At 39.2% G+C, this 22,575-nt stretch overlaps 1 protein-coding gene and 1 non-coding gene across 2 annotated transcripts in view; one reads left to right on the top strand and one right to left on the bottom strand.

Annotated features, from left to right (window-relative positions):
• Positions 1-337: 337 nt before the first annotated feature.
• MCMBP (minichromosome maintenance complex binding protein) overlaps positions 338-22,575 on the bottom strand; it is a 30,129-nt gene continuing 7,891 nt past the window's right edge. Inside the window, exons 3-16 of the mRNA XM_063132732.1 lie at positions 21,978-22,118; positions 19,703-19,744; positions 17,633-17,734; positions 15,941-16,070; positions 14,292-14,443; positions 13,510-13,610; positions 10,794-10,957; positions 6,948-7,071; positions 5,333-5,450; positions 4,266-4,431; positions 3,261-3,394; positions 2,674-2,838; positions 1,804-1,892; positions 338-709 (exon numbers count right to left, since the gene is read on the bottom strand). Of these exons, the coding sequence (XP_062988802.1) occupies positions 583-709; positions 1,804-1,892; positions 2,674-2,838; positions 3,261-3,394; positions 4,266-4,431; positions 5,333-5,450; positions 6,948-7,071; positions 10,794-10,957; positions 13,510-13,610; positions 14,292-14,443; positions 15,941-16,070; positions 17,633-17,734; positions 19,703-19,744; positions 21,978-22,118 (1,755 nt within the window). The 3' untranslated portion in view covers positions 338-582. The remainder of the gene's footprint in view (positions 710-1,803; positions 1,893-2,673; positions 2,839-3,260; positions 3,395-4,265; positions 4,432-5,332; positions 5,451-6,947; positions 7,072-10,793; positions 10,958-13,509; positions 13,611-14,291; positions 14,444-15,940; positions 16,071-17,632; positions 17,735-19,702; positions 19,745-21,977; positions 22,119-22,575) is intronic.
• On the top strand, positions 2,137-2,255 carry LOC134403197 (5S ribosomal RNA). The gene has a single exon (XR_010025743.1). It is a non-coding gene; the product is annotated as a 5S ribosomal RNA (ribosomal RNA).

Here is a 22,575-nt window from a genome sequence, read left to right on the forward strand (position 1 = left end):
CATTTGTGCTGGGTCCAGGTTTTATATAAGGTGTGGGTAGGATTGTCCAGCATATAACCACCTAACTCCAGGTTTGTGAATCTTGCCTCAGCCATTTAAATTGTTTATTGGAACCGCTTCTCAAAATGTAGGTGTAGTATCTGTACCTTTGACATCAGTGAACATCACCAAAGCTGCCAAATGTGTATCAAATGCTTTCTACAAAATCTCACTGAACTCCATTTCCCCGTCAACTCAAGACCCAACCCATCCTAATGAAATTAGTGGTCTTTTGCCCACCTACTGTGTATTGAGGCCACAAACATGTGTTTAAAATATCCTGGTTCTTTAGAAAAGATAGCATTTTATAGTAAATCTTTAATATCAAACAGTTTTCCCATAGTTGCTAGTTCAGTTACAAAACAAGCTCCAAAATTTTCAGTGTATCTATTGAACACCATAAATTGTGTTCAAGTTTGAGAACAGCTATAACTTTGATATAAATTATCTACAAAACCCAATATAAACATAAGCTCCCTCATATTAGCTCCACATGTATTAGGCAACGTTTGCAGTCATTTAAGCAAGGCAGGTGCTGTATCTTTAGAGTTCATTTCCATTTACACATTTCTGCTGTTGTAGTCTGGCTTTACGCAATGCCTCCAGTTGCTTTGCTCTTAGCCACCGCTCTCTTGACAGTGTTGTCTGCCCAGCACTTAGAGAAAGGAACCTGTAGGCAAGAAGTGCAGATAAGTTGTAAATGCACAGGCTTTTAACTCTACTAATTTGAGTGGTAGAAAAGCACTGAGCAATGGATTGCCCTATAGTACAGATTGTACCTCACAGAAATTCCTGCTGTATTTTAATGCAGTTGCTCTAAAGGCAAAGGGAAAATCCAGCTCTAAACTGCTAAGGAACAAGATTCCCTGAAATGCAGAATTCAAACAGGTTGGGGAGAGGTGTGGGAAGAGGCATTCCTTGAGGTATAACGGACCCATTTAGGACTAAATTAGTAACCCATGGGGTAGCGAGTGCAGCTTTGAAAGCACTTGTCACATGCTTCCCTGTACATCTGGATAAGCAATTACATTTTCCATCCAGACTTTACGGGTAGAATTTAAAATTAACAGACCACATAGCAGAGGTGGGGAGCCTGTAACCCTCCAGGTATTTACTAAAACTCCCAAAAGACCCGCCCAGCATCTGGAAGGCCACAGATTACCCACCCCCAGCACAAAGGATAGAAACAAGTTTTCTATATTCCAGGAAGGGAGTAATGACAACTAACCAGAAATAATTTGAAAAGGAGATTCCTTGCTGTAACTGCCATATGATCATTCAGGAGCAAAGCTTGGTTCAAGTATACTCCCATAATCTTTGTGCATGAGAGTGTGTAGAATATGGACCTGTATGCTTGGTTAACTCAGCCACTTGATAACAGCGTGGCTTGCTTGTAGAAACCAGTGATTCTAGATATTTTCTTTGCAAACCAGGTCAAATATTATGACTCATGTTTTATTTAAAAGCTCCTAGGAAAGTGGAATTGCATGATATTTACAAGATGTGACTTAAACATAACCATGTGCAGCAGTCACAGCCTGCTCACCATCTAACTTACAGAGTGTACAGCTGTTTGCCAGAGAAAAAAATCCTCATACTCAAAAGGTGAAAAAAGGTGATTGACTATAAGGAAATGTAGAGTGGTGGTAAGTCCAGAAAGAGACAAACACAAAGCTGAGAAAGTATATTGGCTCTTGGGTAAGTGATACCTAAAGAAATTAAGAAGTGTTTGTCCTGATGCTAAATTGCATCCAGACCCCTTACCTGGCTACAAGCAGTGTTCTATGAAGATCATCAGCTGTAATACTCTCAGGGTCATTTTTACGCATTTCCACAAAATCATCTTCTACTGCCTGTCAAAGAGATTTGATTAAATGCAGGTGTTAAGTCTTTTTTCTACCTAAATATAGGATTTAATATACAAGTCTTAAACTAAAGTTACTTCACTTGTGTTATTCCACTTTTTTTTTTGAGATTTATCAAATTCTAGGCAAGAAGGATTGTTTACTTGCTATTCAAAGTAGACATTTCCCACAACCCCGTGCTATTTTTAGCCACTCTACTTGTGTAGGAATGCAATATGTTATTAACAAAACTGCCTACGGCCATACTACCTTGAACACGCCCGATCTCGTCTGATCTCGGAAGCTAAGCAGGGTCAGGCCTGGTTAGTACCTGGATGGGAGACCGCCTGGGAATACCGGGTGCTGTAGGCTTAACAAAACTTTGTGCTGAAAAAGGGAATATAGTTCCCAGACTGGCAAAATGTTCTATCCCCCATATGAGAAAATCAGACCAATGTTAGCTACTTCATTGCTCAATACTCACTACCTGTTCATGCCAAATAAGCTTGCTTCCTAATAATGAACAACGTAACTGTTTCTAGGTAAGTACTTCATATTTTTTCAGGAAACAATGGGCTAAATTAGAGGCCCTTTCAAGTGTTTCTAAAGTCTAAACAGAAGTCATTGAGATCCTATTTATAGTTCGATGGAGGAGCACCTGTTAAGGCTGATATAGGTGATGTGCAAGGTAACACTGCTTCAGAGAGCTACAGCAGTCTGGAGAGAATTATTTAGTCCCAAATCAAATACTCAGATCTACAATACTCATAAGGCAGAAAGTTCTCTGTACCTTGGTTACTTCATCAGATATGCTGTAATCCAGCAGTCTCAACAAGCTTAGGTAAATGCGGAACTTATTGAGAATGGAAGGCAGCACTGCTGTGAGAAGGCTGTTCATATACTCCTCCATGTTGGGTGGCAGGAGCTGTGGCTGCAGGTGCACCTGGCAGTCCGACTGTGGAAAGAAGTTGTATACCATCACGTATCAGTCCCATGCACAAGAGGTGTATGGCCTTTTTATTGTACAAAGCAAAAAAAAAAAAAAAGTTAAGACCAAACTAGCCATTTATTTACCAGCCCTGAAAAATGTATTTTTTATAGCATCGCTGTACAAAAATAAGGGGAGCAGGAATCAATAAAATATTTGGAGCAGTTCTTTTCTACCTTCAATCCTATTCTAACATTACTTCAGACTTTTACCTTCAGTTTGTTGTAAAATGCTAGATGTGAAAAATAGAAACCAGTTTTATTGCTGTACAACATTGAAAGTAACATAGTATAAACATAGCTGGCCTAGAATAATATGTTCTCTCCATTAAGAGGCTAACACACAAACACACACACGAGGCCTTGCTTTCAAGTGCAGCATTGCCATACCGGTAGGAGTGACCTAGCCTCTGAAGTGATAAGGACATTAATGTTGCATGGGAATTCCATCTGGTGGTAACTGAAGTCATAATCCACCTTCTGCCAAGTTATCAGGTGGCCCAGCGCTGTCACATTGTGTACACCTAGGGGCACAACAGAAGAAATCCTTTGATGACTGAGTCCAAAGTCTTCAGATTTAAAATAAAACACAATCTTTTCATTTTCAGCTGACAGGAATAGTTATTCTGCACAGTGTACTAGTATCTAGGCAGAAATCCTCAGCAGAGAAAAGAAAAACATTTAAAAATCTTTAGACTATTTAAACTAAGAACTTACCTGAGAATTTACCCAATATCACTACAAATTGAAAAAGGCATTATACATATTTTTGTATGGAGACAAATATGGAGAATTACATTATGTACAAGTATATTATAAATTCCAAATATTAATTGGGTACATCCCAGCTGCTCATCAAACACCAGTGTTTGAGCAATGAACTCCAGATACTACAATGTCTGAACCTTCCAAGTAGTAAAATATTATGCTAGTAATTCCAACATTTCAACTCTAAAAACTTGTCATCTAGTTAGGATGAGTGCTAAAATGGGAATAAGAACTAAAATATAGTGTGGGATGTGGGTTTAGTTTGATAGGATGCTTTTCTACAATAGATTGTGCAGAAAACTGCTCACAACAAACATTAACTGATCAAAATGTATAACATAAATAAGGCAAACAAATGAATAAACAGACTATATGCAACATTGCAATAAAATAATGAAACTTTATACAAAACAAGCACAGAAAAATACAAAAATTAACAGGCAAAACACACCCAAAATAATAAATTGACAATCTCAAGAAAAACAGACCAACTGTGAGATAACTAAAATAATTAAACAGTGGACAGCCATCATACTTCCTAAATGCAAAGATTTGGTTTCTTATTAACGTATTTTAATGCAATCACTTTGTATTTGCTTAACACGTGGATGGCATTCAAATACCAACCTCTAGTGTCAAGCTGTCCTTGCTCAAGCAGAGTCTCATCTATGACAAGAGAGGTGTTGCTTGCCAGCTGCAGTACTCCACTAACCAAGCGATTAGCTGTGTAGTCCTTGTGTGGGTTAAACTGTAAGCAGTTCATGTTCTCTATGGTCATCTGCAGGTGATAGGACTGCCAAGAAAAAATAAGTTCTGAGTTGTCAGCTAAAAAGTGTCCCTAATAGACAACTGGGGTTACTATATTTCACTAAAACAAATAACCAGATATAACATGTAGGTGAAGATTAAAGAAAAAACAAAAACGAGAGGATCAATTAGGTACAAATAGCAACCAAAAATACACCACATAGTTGTATGGGGGATACCAGTCATATGCTCAATACTTAGATCTATCTTATTAGTAATTGTCACGTATTAAGTTTTTTTAAAAAAAATATTAGCTTTAAAAGATATCCAATAAATATTTATGTTCTGTTATCCTTAAAGCTCCAAGTTAACATGCATCATATTGCCTTTGAATAAAAGTGTATTCCAAACTATATAGGATAGAGTAACTCATACATCTGCTTTTTTGCCTCCACAAAGAGGTGTAGCGCATTACCTTGACCTACCTATTCAGTATATTGGCAAGTAAGCTGGACCACAAGTCAGACTAGTGGAGTGATGGAGTTCACTCAAGCTGTCTCCTTGAAGCATATAGGAATTAAAATACTCATCCATATAGTCTAGAGCAGCAGCAGTAGCTGGGCAGCTATTACTAGTGAATGATTCACATGCTTACTATTTTCAAAATTCCTTACAAGTGGTGGGTCATCAGGGACACATGCCAGAATGAATAAAGCAGATGTAAACACACATATCCAGCATCATGGAGCCACTGCACAACCAGTTTTCAGCTATTGGTACAGAAATACTGTGGGGGGAAATGTACCTGCTTTTTGATGGTATACTTCCACCATCTTCAGATGTGCAGTAAAACATCCCACCAGAAGAACAGGTGGCTACCATATCAACATACTCATACAAATGAACTACTGCAGTTATTCCAAAAAGCATATATATGTAATTCTTACTGCAGGAACAAGCTGCTGAATAATACGATATATGTGTTCTGTGAAGACACTATTTCTTGGACAGCCGCTTAGATTGACTGTGAATTTTCCCAGAGGAAGGACATCTCTTCTTGCATAGCTAGACAACACACAAAAGAGAAGTTGAGCATTGGTGGAGTGTATATACAAAAAATTATTTGTATGTACTTGCTGCTCCCATAGTTTTGGCGGCTACTCAGAACATGTGAAGATCGTTTATTCTTTCCACAATTCTGAAACATGAACTTCAGTTTTAGACATCTCTGTACTGACAGTGGCCTTAGCTTCATGTGCAGATGACCAAGGAAAGTTGGAGTCCGTGATCTCTAGCAATGGTAGAACACTGTAACTATGGAAACCCGTTTCATGGGTTGTTACCACACAGTGAACTATACTTTAAGCTTTGCTAAATGATACAGCTGCTCAAGTGAGAAGCTGTTTAGAATCCTGACGGCCTACGCTCTATAGCTATTTAAACTAACAGAGAAGGCTGGAGAGGCTTGAACACAGATGTTCTGGTTTGTGTGGAGCGCCTCCATGGATACAGGAGGCTCTTCTCTTCAGACATCCACGTGTAGAGAGTGATGAATGTGATGACGGAGGGGGTAGGGCTGGAGCACTCCCTCTCCTCACATTTGCTCTATTCAGGTACAGAATACCTGAATAGGGCTAAAGTTTCATCTTTGTCCAAGGTAAATTTGAACCAAGTGAAAAACATGAGAGCGTATAACATGTAGGACATTCAGCTGCTGATCTTAGAACAGCTTAGATCATGACATAATCTGAAGGCTCCATCTTGGCAGAACATTATGGAAATTTGGACAATTTTTGTCTACAATGTGCCACTCTTGAGCACTTGCCCATTTAATGGTCTTGTTTGGATATTAATGAGAAACCATGATTTAGCATAATGTGAATAAGTTGTAACAAGCATCAGGTTCACATGTTCTCCTCTTTCCTCTGGTGCAGCTGGGAGAAATCCAGAAGCTTTTGTTTCCATTTTAGACTAACTGCAGTTAAGCGTTTTGTCAAAACACAAACTAACTTCAGCTAGCCTTAATTATGTTTAGTTGAAACAAGCCAACTTCAAACCATAGTTTATGAAGCTGGCTTGTTTAACCATAGTTAAGAGTAACCATAGTTAAGGGAACAGAAGCAAAACCTTCCAATCTCCTTGCAGCTGCAGTGGAGAAGGAGGGCATACACTTTATGGCCCCGTTCAGACAACACGCTAGAGCATGCTGCTTAATCACAAAATAGTTAATGGAATGCATGCATTCTATTAACCATTTTGTGGTTAAGCAGCATGCTTTAGCATATTGTCTGGACGGGGGCCACTGTGTAAGCTTCCCAGAGTGGTTGATTTAGGGAAGCACAATCTTGGGACTTTTTGGACAATGTGAAGGGTTGTATTTAAAAAAAATAGTTTAAATGCAAAGGACTGGATTCAGAATTTGCTCTGCCAGAAAGAGCAAGCAGGTCCTGAGCAGAATTCCACTTGGATACGGTGTGATTTTCACCAATCCCCTTTCTGTTAGCAGAAGGGAAAGTCTGAATCCAAGCCAAAATATTCTCAGTAGACGACTGTGGTACTTACACTGTGGAGATGAGATGCAATATAAGGTACTCTGCAGCCAGGCTGTCTCCTAAGAAAGCATGTGTGAGGAATCCAAGAAGCTCTGCTCTCACCGGTGACAGTTCAGTCATAAAACTAGAAATAACTAACCAAGACAGCAGTAGGTAGTAGTTAGAAACATCACAGCATTCATATCAAATAGGCTTTTTTAAAAATACTAGGGATAGGCAATTTATACAGGCCAAGGGACATATTAGGTGTTGTGTGCATGCATACGCCTCCACCCCCAACGGATGAAGGTGCTTCGACGTTTCTTCATTAATATAACTAAGTTACAGGAACAATCTGTTTATTGATTAAAACGATTACCACGTCTCATTCAAAACCATTGACAAAGGGATTTGGGGAAGAGATTAAAAAAACACTATATTATAGGCAACTGCAAAAGCCTACCCCTCCACTCTCAATGATATTAACTCATGATTGCAGGAGCAGCAGCAGCACTGCCGGTATACAGGCAGCTCTATGGTACAGGATGGTGACCGAGTGTCTTTCTGTACTATAGAGCCCCGAGAGAGCACAGACTAGAGTGTCTCACAGGTTTACAGGGAAAGGAGAAGGAGGTAAGTCAGCACCTTTCCCCCCTGTGGAAAAGTAGCAGTGATTTCAGTGTTTCTGTAGGGCAGGAGTGGAGGGTGAGGTAGTAAAGAGGGGTGGTGGTAGAGAGGATGGATGCAGCAATGTTGGTGTTTCTGCCTGGGAGTGGTGAAGAAGAGAAGGAGAAGCGAGGAGGGAAAGCATTGTAAAACCTTTGCTGCAATCAGAAAACTAATATGTTCTGGTGCAGTTCCATATGCAAACCATTGTCAAAACTATGCTCACTATTAGCTGTGCAAAATGAATTTTCACATATGGAATAGGATCTCTAAATGCAGCTCATTTCCTTGCACATAGTTTTTGCACAAGAAAAACAGCTATGTTGCATGTGGAAGTGCTTCACTGGATTATCGTCCTCATTTCTAAAATTTGGATGAAATTCACTAAGTTCCAGCACTGATGACTGATCTTAAGGCTGTAATTAGAAATGAAGTAATATAATAATTTGAAATAAATATCTATTAATCCAAAGTTCAGGGCTGTGACCAAAGAAATAAGGCAGTAAATATCTGTGGAACTGTTCTTTATTAGATTAGGGCTTTTTTTTCATACCGGAGAAGGAAGTGTTTCTTTTCAAGCAATTACTTTTACAGTTCTCAGAAAATTTCCAGAAATTACTTCATGTGCAATCTAAGCTTCAAAAACAACATATAATGAGTGCCGTGTGTGTGTGTTTGACACTATACAGATTACATAGAAACACATCTCTACACACTTGGAAAGTATTTGTCATCATGAAGGCCCCATAGCCCCACACCATTACCACCACAAGGCGAAGAAGACTAAAGCTAGACATAGATCTTACATGATGTATTCCAAACTTGTGCTGCGGCATCCAATGCCACTGCAGAACAAGCAGGACACTTTTCCTTGCCCCATAGTCTATGTGTACAGAGGTGTGTCAACAAACAGTGCCATGAGATGATGGCAGCACCCTCCTCCTCCTGAAAAACCCTGGCCTACTGTTTCTTCATTGTACTGACTCTGATAATTTAAGCTAAATGCAAAAGAAGATGGAGGCTACACCTCAAGAAGAAGGATGCTGCTGTACTGCAGAATAACCTCCATCATCCTATCCTGCTTCAAGTTTGTGAGGTCTGCTGCTTAGCTTCTGGTGTGTGGGTGACCTCTGGAGGACAGGTCCAATGAACACACTAGCATACATGCAGCAGTGTGTTCATTGGAAATATAATAGGGGATGTGTAATAAATAACAAAAGATTTGATAAGAAAGTAAGAAGAGCTGTGCTGGATCGGATCATGGGTCCATCTAGTCCAGCATTCTGTTCACACAGTGGCTGAATAGTTGTTGTTGTTGTTGTTGTTGTTGTTATTATTATTATTATTTATTGCATTTTTATACCGCCCAATAGCCGAAGCTCCCTGGGCGGTTCACAAAAACTAAAACAATTCAAAGTGTAAAACAAACAGTATAAAAACATGAGATAAAATACACATTAAAATGAATTAAAACATACCATATATGATTAAAACATCCTGAAAACATTCTAAAATTTCACGGGATAAGCCTGCCGGAATAGATCAGTCTTTATTGCTTTTTTAAATTCTAAAAGACTGTCAAGTTGACGAATCTCCTCCGGCAGGCCATTCCACAGTCTGGGAGCAGCAGAATAGAGGTGCTATATAAATAAATAAATAAATAAATAAATAATAATAATAGTTGTTAATCTAGTTTTTGCTAGCTGAAGTGGATTCTTCCCAGAGGACCTGAGTGTGCGGGGCGGATTGTACGGGAGAAGGCGATCCACAGGTAGCCTGGACCCAAACCATGTAGGGCTTTAAAGGTAATAACCAACACTTTGTACTTCGCCCGGAAACTAATCGGCAGCCAGTGAAGAGATTTTAAAACTGGTGTAATGTGGACACCCCTAGGTGTACCAGTGACCAGCCTGGCTGCGATATTTTGGACTAATTGAAGTTGTTGACAGGAAACCCACAAACAGGACACGAGTGCAACAGCACCCTCCCACCCATGTTCCCCAGCAACTAGTGCACATAAGCATGCTGCGTCTGATGCTGGAAGTAGCAATGTAGCCATTCATAGCCTTATCCTCCATGAATTTGTCCAATCCCCTTTTAAAGCCATCAAAATTGGTGGCCATCACTACATCTTGTGGTAATGAATTCCATAGTTTAATTATGTGCTGAGTGAGGAAGGACTTCCTTTCATTTGTCCTGAATTTCCCCACAATCAGCTTCATGAAATGACCCTGAGTTCTAGTTTTACGGGAGGGAGAAAAGTGTCTTCCTATCCACAGTCTCCACAACGTGCTTAATTTTGTACGCCTTTGACTCCCCTTGCTTCTTTTCTAAGCTAAACAATCCCAGCTGTTATAACCTTTCCTCATGGGGGAGTTGCTTCAGTCTCTTCATCATTTTAGTGGCTCTTTTCTGCACTTTTTCCAACTCTACAAAAACTTTTTTTGGTGCGGTGACCGGAACTATACAATATTTGAAATCACACCATAGATTTGTATAATGGGAGTATTATCTTGGTAGTTTTATTTTTAATTCCAAAACTGGATGTTTTGGGAGCCAGCAAAGCTACTGTAGCAGAAAAGGAACTTTTATTTTCATTAAACAGGATTGTAATTAAGAGCTGTTCCCTTTCTTCCAATCTTTTGCTGAAAAATAGCTGATTGGGGATTGTGAATCCTGTTCACAATGAACCTTCATAAAATGAAACTGGATTTGAATGTATACCTTTGATTCCAAAAACTCGTTTCCTGTAATGAGCCACAGCTATGTTCTTTGCTACACATTACCAATACATATACAAACTCACACACAAAACATCCCATTTTGTGTGCATTTATTCATTAGACAAATGTATAAAACCCAGACCAGAGTCTCAACTGTTGCTACATGGAATGGGTAAAGGCTGTTGTGTTATTAGACTGGAGTGGTCTGAGGCTTTTTAAGAACAAGCACTTACTTGCAGATTATTTAAAGTCAGATTTGTGAAACAATCAAGCAATCACAATATAAATGTGTTTGTGAAAAATGTTGAAAGCCTTCTTCATAAAATAGAAGACATTAAATGTTTAAAGACGTACGTTTGTACTTTAAATATGAAGCTCCCTGGGAACAAACTGTAATCTTTGTGTATGAGGAAATAGGAACAATAAAGTCCAGTGCAGACATTCAATAGTAATGAGGTAATTTTCCTCTTAGTAGCTTAAATACTTACAGTTCTTGCTTTCCTCTTCATTAAGGCAGGCGGGCAACAACGGATTTATGTGTTGAAGTTTCTGTGCTAAAATCACATGGATTCTGGGAACTAATGAGGCTGGAGGACTATGAACCCTCTGTTCTTCCACTGTGTCCATACAATCCATTGGAGATGAATTCTCCCTAGAAAATAAAAGTAGCTGAACTTACACATATGTATTGTGTCCAATTATGCAGCTGCAGTTAATGAATACAGTTAAATATAGTATCCACAAACTTGGATCAAACCAATTCACATCATGAAAATTAGGAGGGGCAGTTAGATGACGATTCAACCACACATGGTAAGTCTGGCTGCTTAGAATAAAACCTGTTGTGTGCTTTTTTGGGAAGAAGCAACAAGGTCTATAGGGGAGAATAGTGTCCCTAATATTGTCCCCAACAGCACTTGGGGCCAGGATGGAGCAGCCTGTGCATGAAAGGAAAAAGGCAACCTGGCTAGAAATTTTTGCCAGCATGCAGACAAGCAACACAGCTAGGAATCTAAATGAAGATGCAGTCACTCTTCACAAGAGACCTTACATTCTATTGGGAAACTGCTGGTATCCTAATGGTATGATTTATGAGGGCCTGAATCTATTCCAGGAAGTTGGAACAGTAAGAAAGCCAGCTCCTATTCTCTGATATCTTACCAAAATGTTACATTTCGAACTCTAGAACATATATCTTTAATCATTAAAATAGTTTATAAAATACTCTATAATTCAGCACTGTATCTCCTTATGAATACTTTAAAGAAAAACAATATAAAAATGAATGTTTTAAATGTAAGTTGTAGGTACCAGAATCAAAATAAACCACACACCAGATGATGCTCATTTTAATTTAGTTCACAATTATGCTGGGTGTCATAATAGCCCCACCACTTATCTCCTTAACTAGTGCTCCTGAACTGGCCATTTTTTACTCTGAAAATGGTTTGCATTACAACCTCAAAATACATATTATTTACTTGGTAGCACAGTTATCAAGAGTTAACTCCATCTGGGATACAACACATTTTCCCTATACTTTAACTTCACCCCTCCCATCAAGATAATGATAAGCAGAAGCAGATGGGATGGTGTAGGGATACTTTTAGAAGTGTGGCTCATATGATGGGATCAGATTGAAATATCAGGGTTGTAAACAAATAAGGGAAAACAAAGACTGCAGAGAAGTGTGATTGCAGAAGGGAAAGCACAGTGAACATAACAGAGTGTTCGGTTCTACAACAGCAAGCACGCAGCAACATGCACACAAAGGGCTCATCACACGGAGTGGCGAAGGGAGGTCTTCATTTTTCACACTAGAGCTTCTGTGTCAGCCAACCTTTTGGTGCTGTGGCCAGTATCCAACGAAGCATTTACACGCCCATTAATTCCCTTGTGTCCCGCTGATTCCCCACCGCCTGCACAACCTAATCAAGCATTTCCACTCATTTCGAGGATTCCTCCAGGAAACGCTAAATCTCCCTTGCATAAACACTGGGTCCTGCTTGGGCAACAGAATTGGTGGTGCGGAAGAGAATCAGCAGGGGTATAAGTGCCTTGTTGGATACTGCCCAAAATATGTAGGACGGGGAAGGACATATGCAACTGTCCCAAATGTCCTGACTATATAATAGCAAAAGTTGTGCTCAGTGTGCTGTTGAGAAGTTAGTCATACTTCTGCTTAATTGTATTGTATCTTTAGTTTACAAAATACTTCATAATTTTTATAATGTTCAGCATTGCCATAATCCTATGAAGTAGGTCACCACAATTTCATAAATGGGAAACTGGGGCTGAAAACTACTGGTACACAATAACGTATGCAATGGGGCTGTTCACACGACATGACATAATGACCCACTGTGAGGCTGTGCCATGCGCGGCTTCCATTTTGAATATACAACTACCTGCTTGGAGGTTGTCATCTCATGTGAACTTGGCGAGCGTGGATTATGTGAGCGTTGAACAACCCTTGCATATCCCAAGGACTGTTTTAGGGTTATGTGAGGGTCATTTAATGCTGTTCACATGACATAACAAACCCTGGATGGGTTGCATGGAGCTCACGGATGTTGCAGCTTATCATGGGTTAAATAACCCACCATGAGCCACAGTCAATGAGTCCATGGAAACATTGGGACTCAAAGCCATATTCCTCTCATCTTTATGCAGTTCTCCGTTCATTAAATCACAGTGGAAACAAAGCAGGATCTGTTCACTCACTGGCTAACACCAGTAGTTTCTGGGAAATCATAAATCTTCCATTTGTTTCAAAGCATATGAACCCACCTTGAGAGGATTCTACCCTTAAAGACAACCTAAAGTAATTTTAAATGAATACAGAAAATTCACAAGTAAAATATTTAAAATATTGTTCATAGATCAAGAGTTTATACCATTTGGTGCTCAATATTGCAAATTTGGATTCTATGATTAGGGCCAGTCCAACACATTTTGCTGGCTGAGCTAGCGCAGCAAATGGTGCCCCACTATTCCCAAGGCAAGAAGCATAGCACCCAAGGCTGGTCACATTATTTTGACATCTGTGGCAGAAAATCCCATCCCAGCAGTAAAAAATACAATAATAAATCACATAACTAATAACTGAATGTCTTTTCACTACACCCAAAATCAGTTCCTTGAGGCAGCCACTTCACTTTGCCTAATGCTAGGTCAGCCCTACGTATAACACCAAAATGTTACCTTTCTTCGTTGTTCACTATGTTCAGGACAGGATCAACAGATAAAATTCCATACACCTCAAGAATGTCATTCACTTTGAAACTATCCCCATTTTCATATATCTGCAACAAAGGGAGCATGTTTAAGAAAAAATTGTAATTTAATGCAAAACACAAAAGGTAGTGACTGTGTTTGGACACAATGATACATTATGGTTTAATGTTATAGAGATGAGTCACACCAAGCCATTGCATTTTTTATTCACTTTCTTGAATTTCTCAGGAGTCACACGTCTCATGAACCACAATTTGGCTTCATATACCATAGTGCAACATATAAATATTGTGCTCCTTCTCTTCTATGGTAACTCACAGAAAGTACATGTTTACATGAAAAAGTACATACATAAGCTAATACCTTAAAATAAGTTTAAATAAATATCTTAAAATGCCTAGAGAAATAGGGTTAATGAAACATGGCTTTGATTTTTTTAAAGGTGAACACAATTGCAGCTACCCAGGATGATCACTTCTCAGTGTCCAGAATCATAGTCCTATACCCTGGGTCAACATTGCCCTGAATGACAGAATTTATTTTGAAACCACGTAAAACTGTCAATGTACGATTGTATCTACTATCATTGATGCTAGTACTGTATATTATTTAATATAAGGAACATAAGATTAGGTTTCATTATGGTACTGTAGTATAACTGTCCTAAATGTACATTTCTGTTTTCATCCATAGATATAACACCTTCACAAAGCAGCCCCACTTTGAATATCACTTGATAGGCTTATTACCTTCACAAGACATGCAGGGCCTTTCTCTCCTGGGAGTGGAAAATTTAAATCTAGTGGAGGTGAGCAGTTTAAGGAGATCATCTGGTGTCTTGCAGAAGCTTCTGTTTCTAATCGTTTTGGCTCTCCACTGCCATGGATATCAGGAACACTTCCTGCAAGTTGAAAGAAACAGTTTCCAACATCTCCAAGCCTAAAAGTTGAAATTAAATATTTTTCTTGACTTTAAAAGTAGTTTTAAAACATGCTTAATTGCAAAGATTGGAGCAGAACAAAATGCTGCAGTAAGTGAGGCTTTGGTCTTTTCCTTTTAGAGGACGAGAAAATAGCATTACCTCCAAAAACGTGTTTCAATTTAAATAATTCAACACAATAGTACAGAGCCAATAATTCTGTGACAGCATTGTAGCATACAGATTAAAGCCTCTTTGGAATTTATATAAAAACAAAAGACAGAAGGAATTTTGACATGTATACTAATTCTTGGCAATGCAGTCCTGTAGCTTTTCTTCAGCTGCAGGTGCACGAACAAGACCTTATGCCAGCATTGTCGCACTAGCACTAATCGGGCAGCTCAAGAATTATGAAGTTCACCCCAATGTCCAACTTCCGTAAAATCCAATTTCAGCAAGCATCTCAAAGCAGCAATTTCAAACAGAGAAGCATCAGCAGAAAGAGGTGGACCGAAGGTGACTTTCTCACCCCTCCTAAGGGTTAAGTTGGGTGGTGCCCAATTTTTGGCGTCCCTTTTCCCCTCAACTCCATGAACCACAGTCCAACCCATTCAGGGAAAGGTCCCTGACCCATGAGAGAGGTTTCTCAGGGGGTGGAAAAGCCACCTTTTACCACAGCTGCTCTGGATCCAAGCCTAAATGTACTACTAATCCTCCATTTAGGAAATAAGTTGATTTCATACTACACTTGTGGAACAAAGGGCAGAACTAATTAAATGGTGGATATGTACAATATCGCTGCAACCATAAAGACCTTTGCTGTATCAGACCAAGCATCCATTTCATTCAACATTTAGTTTTTGACAATGGCCAGCTAGATGCTTTCAGGAAGCATCCAAGCAGGGTGTGAAAGTGACAGAAACACTTCATTATTTTTCTGCAGCGTCTGGTATTCAATGGTATACTGCCTCTATTTAGCTTTCATAGCTAACAAGTTAATAGACCTACCGTCCATGAATTTGTCTAATTAAATGCTATATCCTACTAATACCCAGAATCTTGCTTGCTTTTATAACGTATCAATATATACTCATTTTGTAGGAAAACTGGCCAAATGCTGTCCTTGCAGGAGAAATCAAGTTGTCCATGTATAAATGTGTTGCTGCATATTCTATCAAAGACGGGTGGATGAATCTTACGGTTGCTGCCTCAACTGCATTCAAGTACACCCCAAAAGACCAAAGACACACCCAAACGACTTGGGTCACGCTCATTATATGACACAATATCCCTGGAATGACTCCAATCTGGTTATTCTAAGTATCAGCAAAAAAAAATTAACACAGCACATAGATCATACACTAAAAATTTTCTGAGCTGTCAAAGCATACCGCTTTAGAGCATTTGGGTGTACCATGAAGTACTAATCCTGAAAAATAAGTGACTTTAAAAGAAAATCATCAGTGTCTCAGCTGATACCCAGATGTTGCTCTCTCAGTTTAGATGGATGTAACTCCATATCTTCATCTTCCTCATAACTCCTCTTGTGGCGACTTGGTGTGTAGGATGTCGAAGGGCAAACCCGAGCTTGGCTTGCGCTGGTATAGGCGTAAATTTTAGGTTAAGGACAACTTTATTCACTAATATGATACTTAACCAACACAATTTGATCTGGTATTTTGATCTAAATATCTAAAAATTTAAATATTTAAAACAAAAGTAGGTGGGGTAACACTATCTTTTCATGAGATATCTGTGAAGGAAGAAATACAAAGTAATTGTATTTCTGATACATACTCCTGAGCATAAGTATTCCATACTCCTAGCAGTGCGTATGGTTCTGCAGAGATAGGAGTCAACCGAAGAAAGTGTGGAAAATTCAAGGCGGATCCTAGGCAAGTGGCAGCAGGCTGTATTTGAATGGGGAGCCTGATTTGGCTACCACCACCTAAGATTCACCACCCTTGAATTAAATCTTCACCAGCACATTGCATCATGATAAAAATTCCAGATCCAAAATGTCAAGTTATCAAACACTCTTCATAACACTTCCTAAACTGCCTCATACATGTTTTTTTTCTCTGCAAGTTACTCCTTTCCAACTTATCTTCAGAACTAGCATAAAGCTCAGGTTGCCATGGGAACTATTACTCCTGCTCTTTTCTGCCCCCTCACCACAGAGGGGCTCATGAATAATGCAAATGTGGCTTATGCCCCCCTCCCTCAGGCACCTCAATTGGCCACCTCCATCCCTTTCCCCCTCCCTGCTGGTGGTGGCACTCTAACCGCGCTGCTGGGCCAGGGCCTGCCTGGGCCATGGACTGACTGACTGAGCAGGACTGTCCCTCAGCCCTGCTCAGTCAATCAGTGTGGTGCGATGGCAGGCCCCAGTGCGGTTAGGTGAAGGGGCTGCCTTTCCTACTTGGAGCAAAGAAAAGTAATTGCTTTAAAGTTCAAGCTTTGAACTTTTTTGAACTTTCAAAATTTTCTGCATGTCTACATGTTTAAAACAAAAATGAGCAAAATTGGTCTGGTAGATCTCGAGTAACAAGCCTTCCACTACCGTATTCTTATATAGATTCTCTGTTGCCTAAAGCAGACTATCTACTTGCATGAGAAATATCTTGGGAACAGAAATCTTCTATCCCATGTAATGGACTTTAGGAAAAACTGACAAATATCACCTAAAGTTTGAAAATTAGACCTCAGCTGTAGGATTCATTCCTCATAAGGCTAATTACTCAACATACTTCAACCAACATTTTGTTGCAGTGTAATTTCACTGGTCGTGAACTCTATTAAAATTACCTTTGCTTTCTCAGGAATTTTAATCTACACTGTACATTAAATTTGATGGAATTTACCAGAGAAACTGTTGTTCATGAACCAACCACCAGAGGGAGTCCTATTATCAGAAGGCTTCAATCTGACTGTATTGTAAAATTAAAAGTGTATAAAATTACTAATGTGCTTGTGTAGACATGCTTAAAAAATCCATTATTTTCTTTTACAGAACTAAAAAATAATTTCAAATTTTGTTTCTACAACAGCACAACACTTTTTTCCTTTCAAGCCTTCAAGGACTTACTTCATTACCATCTTCTCCTCCTACATGATATATATCTGTATACAGCATCATTTGGAAGGAAAAAAAAACCCTACAAAGGATATTTCTTTCACCCATGCTGATTCTCCAGGCACCGGAACACAGTAAAAAGTCTGTCTGTCTGCAGTGACCATTTGTTTAGGGTTTAAGTCTATTTCTTGGTGAGGCTGGAATAGAGTAAGTGATGTTATACAGTGCTAGAATATTTCTAAAGTACATGTAGAGTTGTTGTAAAGATGAAATAATATATGCAAAAAACGCTAACTTAGTAAAAAGTTCTTATAATAAAAGTGCAACTAAATATTTAAGAACACTAGACCATATTTCCCCAAAGCAGTTCTAAGAAAATAATCTCCAGCCTATTGAAATCTTTTACTCAGTTTACATAACAGTTAATGTATTAAGCTATATTCCTAAGTACCAGAGTATTTTTTTAATACAGCTGGGGTAGGGTAGGGAAGAGAAGGGATATAATGATATTCCATTTTGCAATTAAGATGCTATGTAATATCTTCTTCCGGTAACAATCTTCATGATACAGCTGATATTTGTTACCATTTTGAATCCAATAACAGAAGATATGCAGCTGGCTTCCCTGTTATGGAGCATGAAAGATATAGTATTTGGTCCTTAACAAATGGAAGAGCTGCTTCATTTGACGCACGGGATTTGCTAATTACACTGGTATGACACAAACAGCTACAAACATGGGTTTTGTATTAAAATTAGGAGGGGCTGTAGCTCAGTGTGACAGAGCACCTTCTTTGCATGCACAAGGTCTCAGGTTCAATCCCTGGCATCTCCAGGAAGAGCTAGGAAAGAATCCTGCCTGAAATTCGGGAGAGCTGCCATCAGGCATTGTAGAAGATACTGAGCTAGATGGATCACTGGTCTGATTCAGTATAAGGGAGCTTCCTATATTTTAATTCACAATTCTCATTTCGAATTGTACCTTTCATTCCATAATGACTATATTAAAGTATTAATACTCACATTACTCAAACAGAAGTACTGATACAGCATAAGGATTCTAATACAACCAAGTTACATTAATTACTAATACTAAATAAACCTATTCTCCAAATGCTGATCCCTAAAACAGCACCATCCACATACAAGGGTAGCCTTGGGGGACCTCAAGGTCTGCAGAATGTCTTTAGAACCCTCTCCTCTCCCTGGGGTGGAAGGAGGCTAAGGGAACCCAGAAAAAAAAGAACTGAGAACTGGTCTCAGAACATAGATTATATATTTGAGGAGGAAGGGTGACACAAAAAGGAATTGAGAATCCTGGAAAGGGGTAGGTTTGGCTGGCTAGCATCCTGTGCAGGAACACTGCACCATGCAACATTTTGTTGCAGGTCCTACTTGTTTATTATTTAATCTCAAATAGTTTCAAAGAACTGCAAATGGCCAAATGACAATCCTAAGAAGAAAATCAAAGGTTCTTATGATACTTTATAGAATAATAGTCATTGTGGCATGAACTGCTGTAGGCAAAAACTGCACACGACGGAAGATGCAGACTTTTGTCCATGGGACCACATGCCGCAAGGAGTTTGTTAATGTTGAAGTTACCACAATACACTTTATTGTTTTTGTGGCAATGGAGTAACACAGTTACTCTTCTAAAACCTAGGCTGAAATAGGACTTCAGTACTAGTGGACGCAGTACTAGATGCACCAAGAGAGTACTACAGTCAAAACCTTTTACATCTTGATAGTGCATTCTCTCCTTCACATCACTGTTTTGTCCATCTATATAGGGTAGAGGTACAGTCAAGTACATTGCTAAATAAATGCTTTGTAGTAGTACATTTGACTAAAGGAAACAGCTTGCATGTTCTTGTTCAAATGAACATCTTTCTAATAATACTGTTTCTTTAGGGAGAAGAGCAGGTGAAGTATGAGGAAGGCACACATACGGACTGAACTTGTTCCTGTAGAATTCGAAACACTACTAGTTTCAAGGCTATATCCCTTTTACAGCTAGATAAAAAAAGTAAAAAAATATAGATCAAGTAGCAGCTATATTGTGATTGCCTGCTATACATTTACTCAGAGATCACTGCACAAAATAAATGCTCAACTTGTTTAAATTTACAGCTATGTTTCATATCTACAGTATTTCCACTTACCCCACATTCTGCTACATCTCTGTATTTTCCAAAATGCAAAACCTGTTAAACAAGAAAATGTGGGATAACTGTTGTATCCTATATCAATTTCTATGCTTAACAGGATAGACTCCTGGTCAAAGCACTAACTCTTCAATTCTACTTGTGCAGAATAGAGTGTGCATTGGCACTATGCTAGACCTTTCAAAATCTGAATCAAAATAAATTTGTCAAAGAGTTTAACAAGGTAAAATGTGCCTATGCTCCCCTTCTTAAAGCAGTCACAAAATACTCTTAACTGTAAAGCCCCAGAAAGAGAACTGCAATTACCCAGGGTGCAGGTAATCACATAACTCTGTAACGATGGTTGTGGCCATATTAGCCAAAAAATTCAGAGCCTTCAAAATGTGATTAACACAAAAAAGAAAACATACTTTTGATGACACCATCTTCTTTAGAAGCAAGCACTTTATGTCCTGACCTTGCTTCCCAAGAGCACAGAGGAACCTTCTTGCACGGTAATATAGAAAGCAGTTCAGCTGAGAGTGAGTCCAAGGCTAGCCCATCTATACTATGAACAAGTCAATTTCTTAAGAGACCAAGGCCTGAACATTGTGCAGGATCTTCTCAGTAGGAAGGATTGCAGGGCTCACCCCTCAAGTGAGCTGGGTCATTTATTTATTTTATTTATTATTGCATTTATATCCCGCCTTTTTTTCCTGCAAGGAACCCAAGGCGGCATACATAATCCTCCTCCTCCCCATTTTATCCTAACAACAACCCTGTGAGGTAGGTTGGGCTGAGAGTCTGGGTTTCCATGGCCTATTGGGGACTAGAACTCGGATCTCCCGACTCCCAGTCCGACACTCTAACCACTACACCAAACTAGCTCTCATAACCACATATGCTAAGAAGCAATGCTCTTGAACACTCAGCAGCAAGAAGATGGTTTGCCCTGTTTCTGATGGCACTATGAGAGGTAGCAGGGTTCCAATAATTCCCTCACTAATGAAGAGCACCTCTTCTTTGAGTACTCTGTGAATAAGACAAAATGTAGGGGAGTAGAGGGATCCATCTTCCTCAATGTGATTGGAGAAAGAAGAATCTCCATTCACTCTGGGCTCTGGGGAGGTGAGTCATCATCATGCTCCAAACATTCTACTAATCCACCAGCTTCACTGGAACAGCAGAATGGACCTTAGAGGTGTGTATAAGTGGATTTATTGGGATAGTTCAGATCAAATCCTCCTCTCCATTTGCCCCCTGCTCAGACAGTCATGTCATGCTCACAGCCTGCACAAGGATCTGCAACTATGGCAGCACAAAGTCAGTGAAATTCAGCTAGCATGCCTCTATTCTAATTACTCACAATACAAATCTTTGATTTAGTTTTTTTTTGCTCTTGGTGGTAAGTTTTCAACACACACACCCCTCTCTTTTCCAAGGGCATGGTGATCTTTTGGGTTCAACACCTTCCCTCTATCTTTTTAATGGTTTGTTTTAGAAGGGCAGCATAGAAGATTCTCCTTGTTGCAGACAATACACTGCTTTTCGCTCCCTAGCTCCACTGTGTACTGGGAGAGATTAGTAATAGGTAAGGATAAGCATGGACTGTGTTGATACTGACTGGGTTCAGACTACACACCACTACTTGTCATGGGTTATTTAATCCACGATGAACCATGGTGCCCAGCTGCATAGCCAACCCCCACATGGAGGTTGTCATATGAATTTGGTGAGCATGGATTCTGTGAAGATTCAAGAACTCTCATATAATTCTAAAACAGACCATGGATTATGCAAGGATTGTTTAACCCTCGCATAACAATACTTGCTGGGTTTGCATGACACGACAACCCGAGCAGGCGTTACACATTCAAAATGAAAGCCACACATGCCCCATACATGTCGCATCCTCAGTGTTGGTTAAATAAATAACCCACAATGGGCTATCATATTGTACAAACAGCCCCACTCTATGCATGCAAAAGCAAGGAGTGGCAGAAGCAGGGGGGTGGGGAAGAGACAGGTTGGGAATTGTTTAATTTCATATGCGGCTTTTACGGAAGCAGAGCAACTTACGTTGCTTCTGCAAAAGCCCCATGAAAATGGAACAAGCAAAAGACTTAGGAGAGGTTGTATACAGTGGCAATTAGAAACAATGCCTAACTACTAAAGCTAACAAAAATGTGTGGACACCTGCAGGCTGGAGACAGTAAGAACATACATGTGAGTGAATGAGTGATTGAGTGGAGAGAGAAGATAGTAAGGACCACAATAAAGAAGGATTACTTACACGTGATTTAGTATGTGTGTCAATTGTTTCATAGACATTCATATAAAATTCAGGATCAAACATATCTTGGACCATACAGCGGAATTTCACTAAACTATTGGGCTTCAGATAATGTAGAGGGACATCATTCAATGATGGTACCTGTAAAAAAATAATTAAAAAAATAAATAAAAGGAAGGATTATCAGTTTCATGTGAGGCAAACAGAATTTCACTCCAATCATTAATATAATGAAAACTCAACTCACAGCATTTTTTAAAAACCAGAGGATATGTGTAAAAAAGTTTGATAGCTAATTTGCTTTAGGCTGGATCCATACTGATCATACCTAAGAGTAATCCTACTGAAATCAATGGGAGTTACATTAGGTATAACAAACCTATTCTATTGATTTAAATGGGTTTACTCCAAATATGACTAAGTTTGGATTTATCCAATTCTACAAAAATCCAGCAACCTTTTTGTTCTTTACTTGACTTGAGGAAATACAGTTTGTTAGGGTTGCAATATTGTTACTAGATAATACTGATGTATTTTATCAAATAGGTTCAGTTTTTTAGAAGTAGTTTGGGGCTACCTATGAAATGAAATGCTCTGG

This window comes from Elgaria multicarinata, chromosome 8, assembly GCF_023053635.1.
Source record: "Elgaria multicarinata webbii isolate HBS135686 ecotype San Diego chromosome 8, rElgMul1.1.pri, whole genome shotgun sequence".
In the NCBI taxonomy this organism is placed as follows: domain Eukaryota; kingdom Metazoa; phylum Chordata; class Lepidosauria; order Squamata; family Anguidae; genus Elgaria; species Elgaria multicarinata.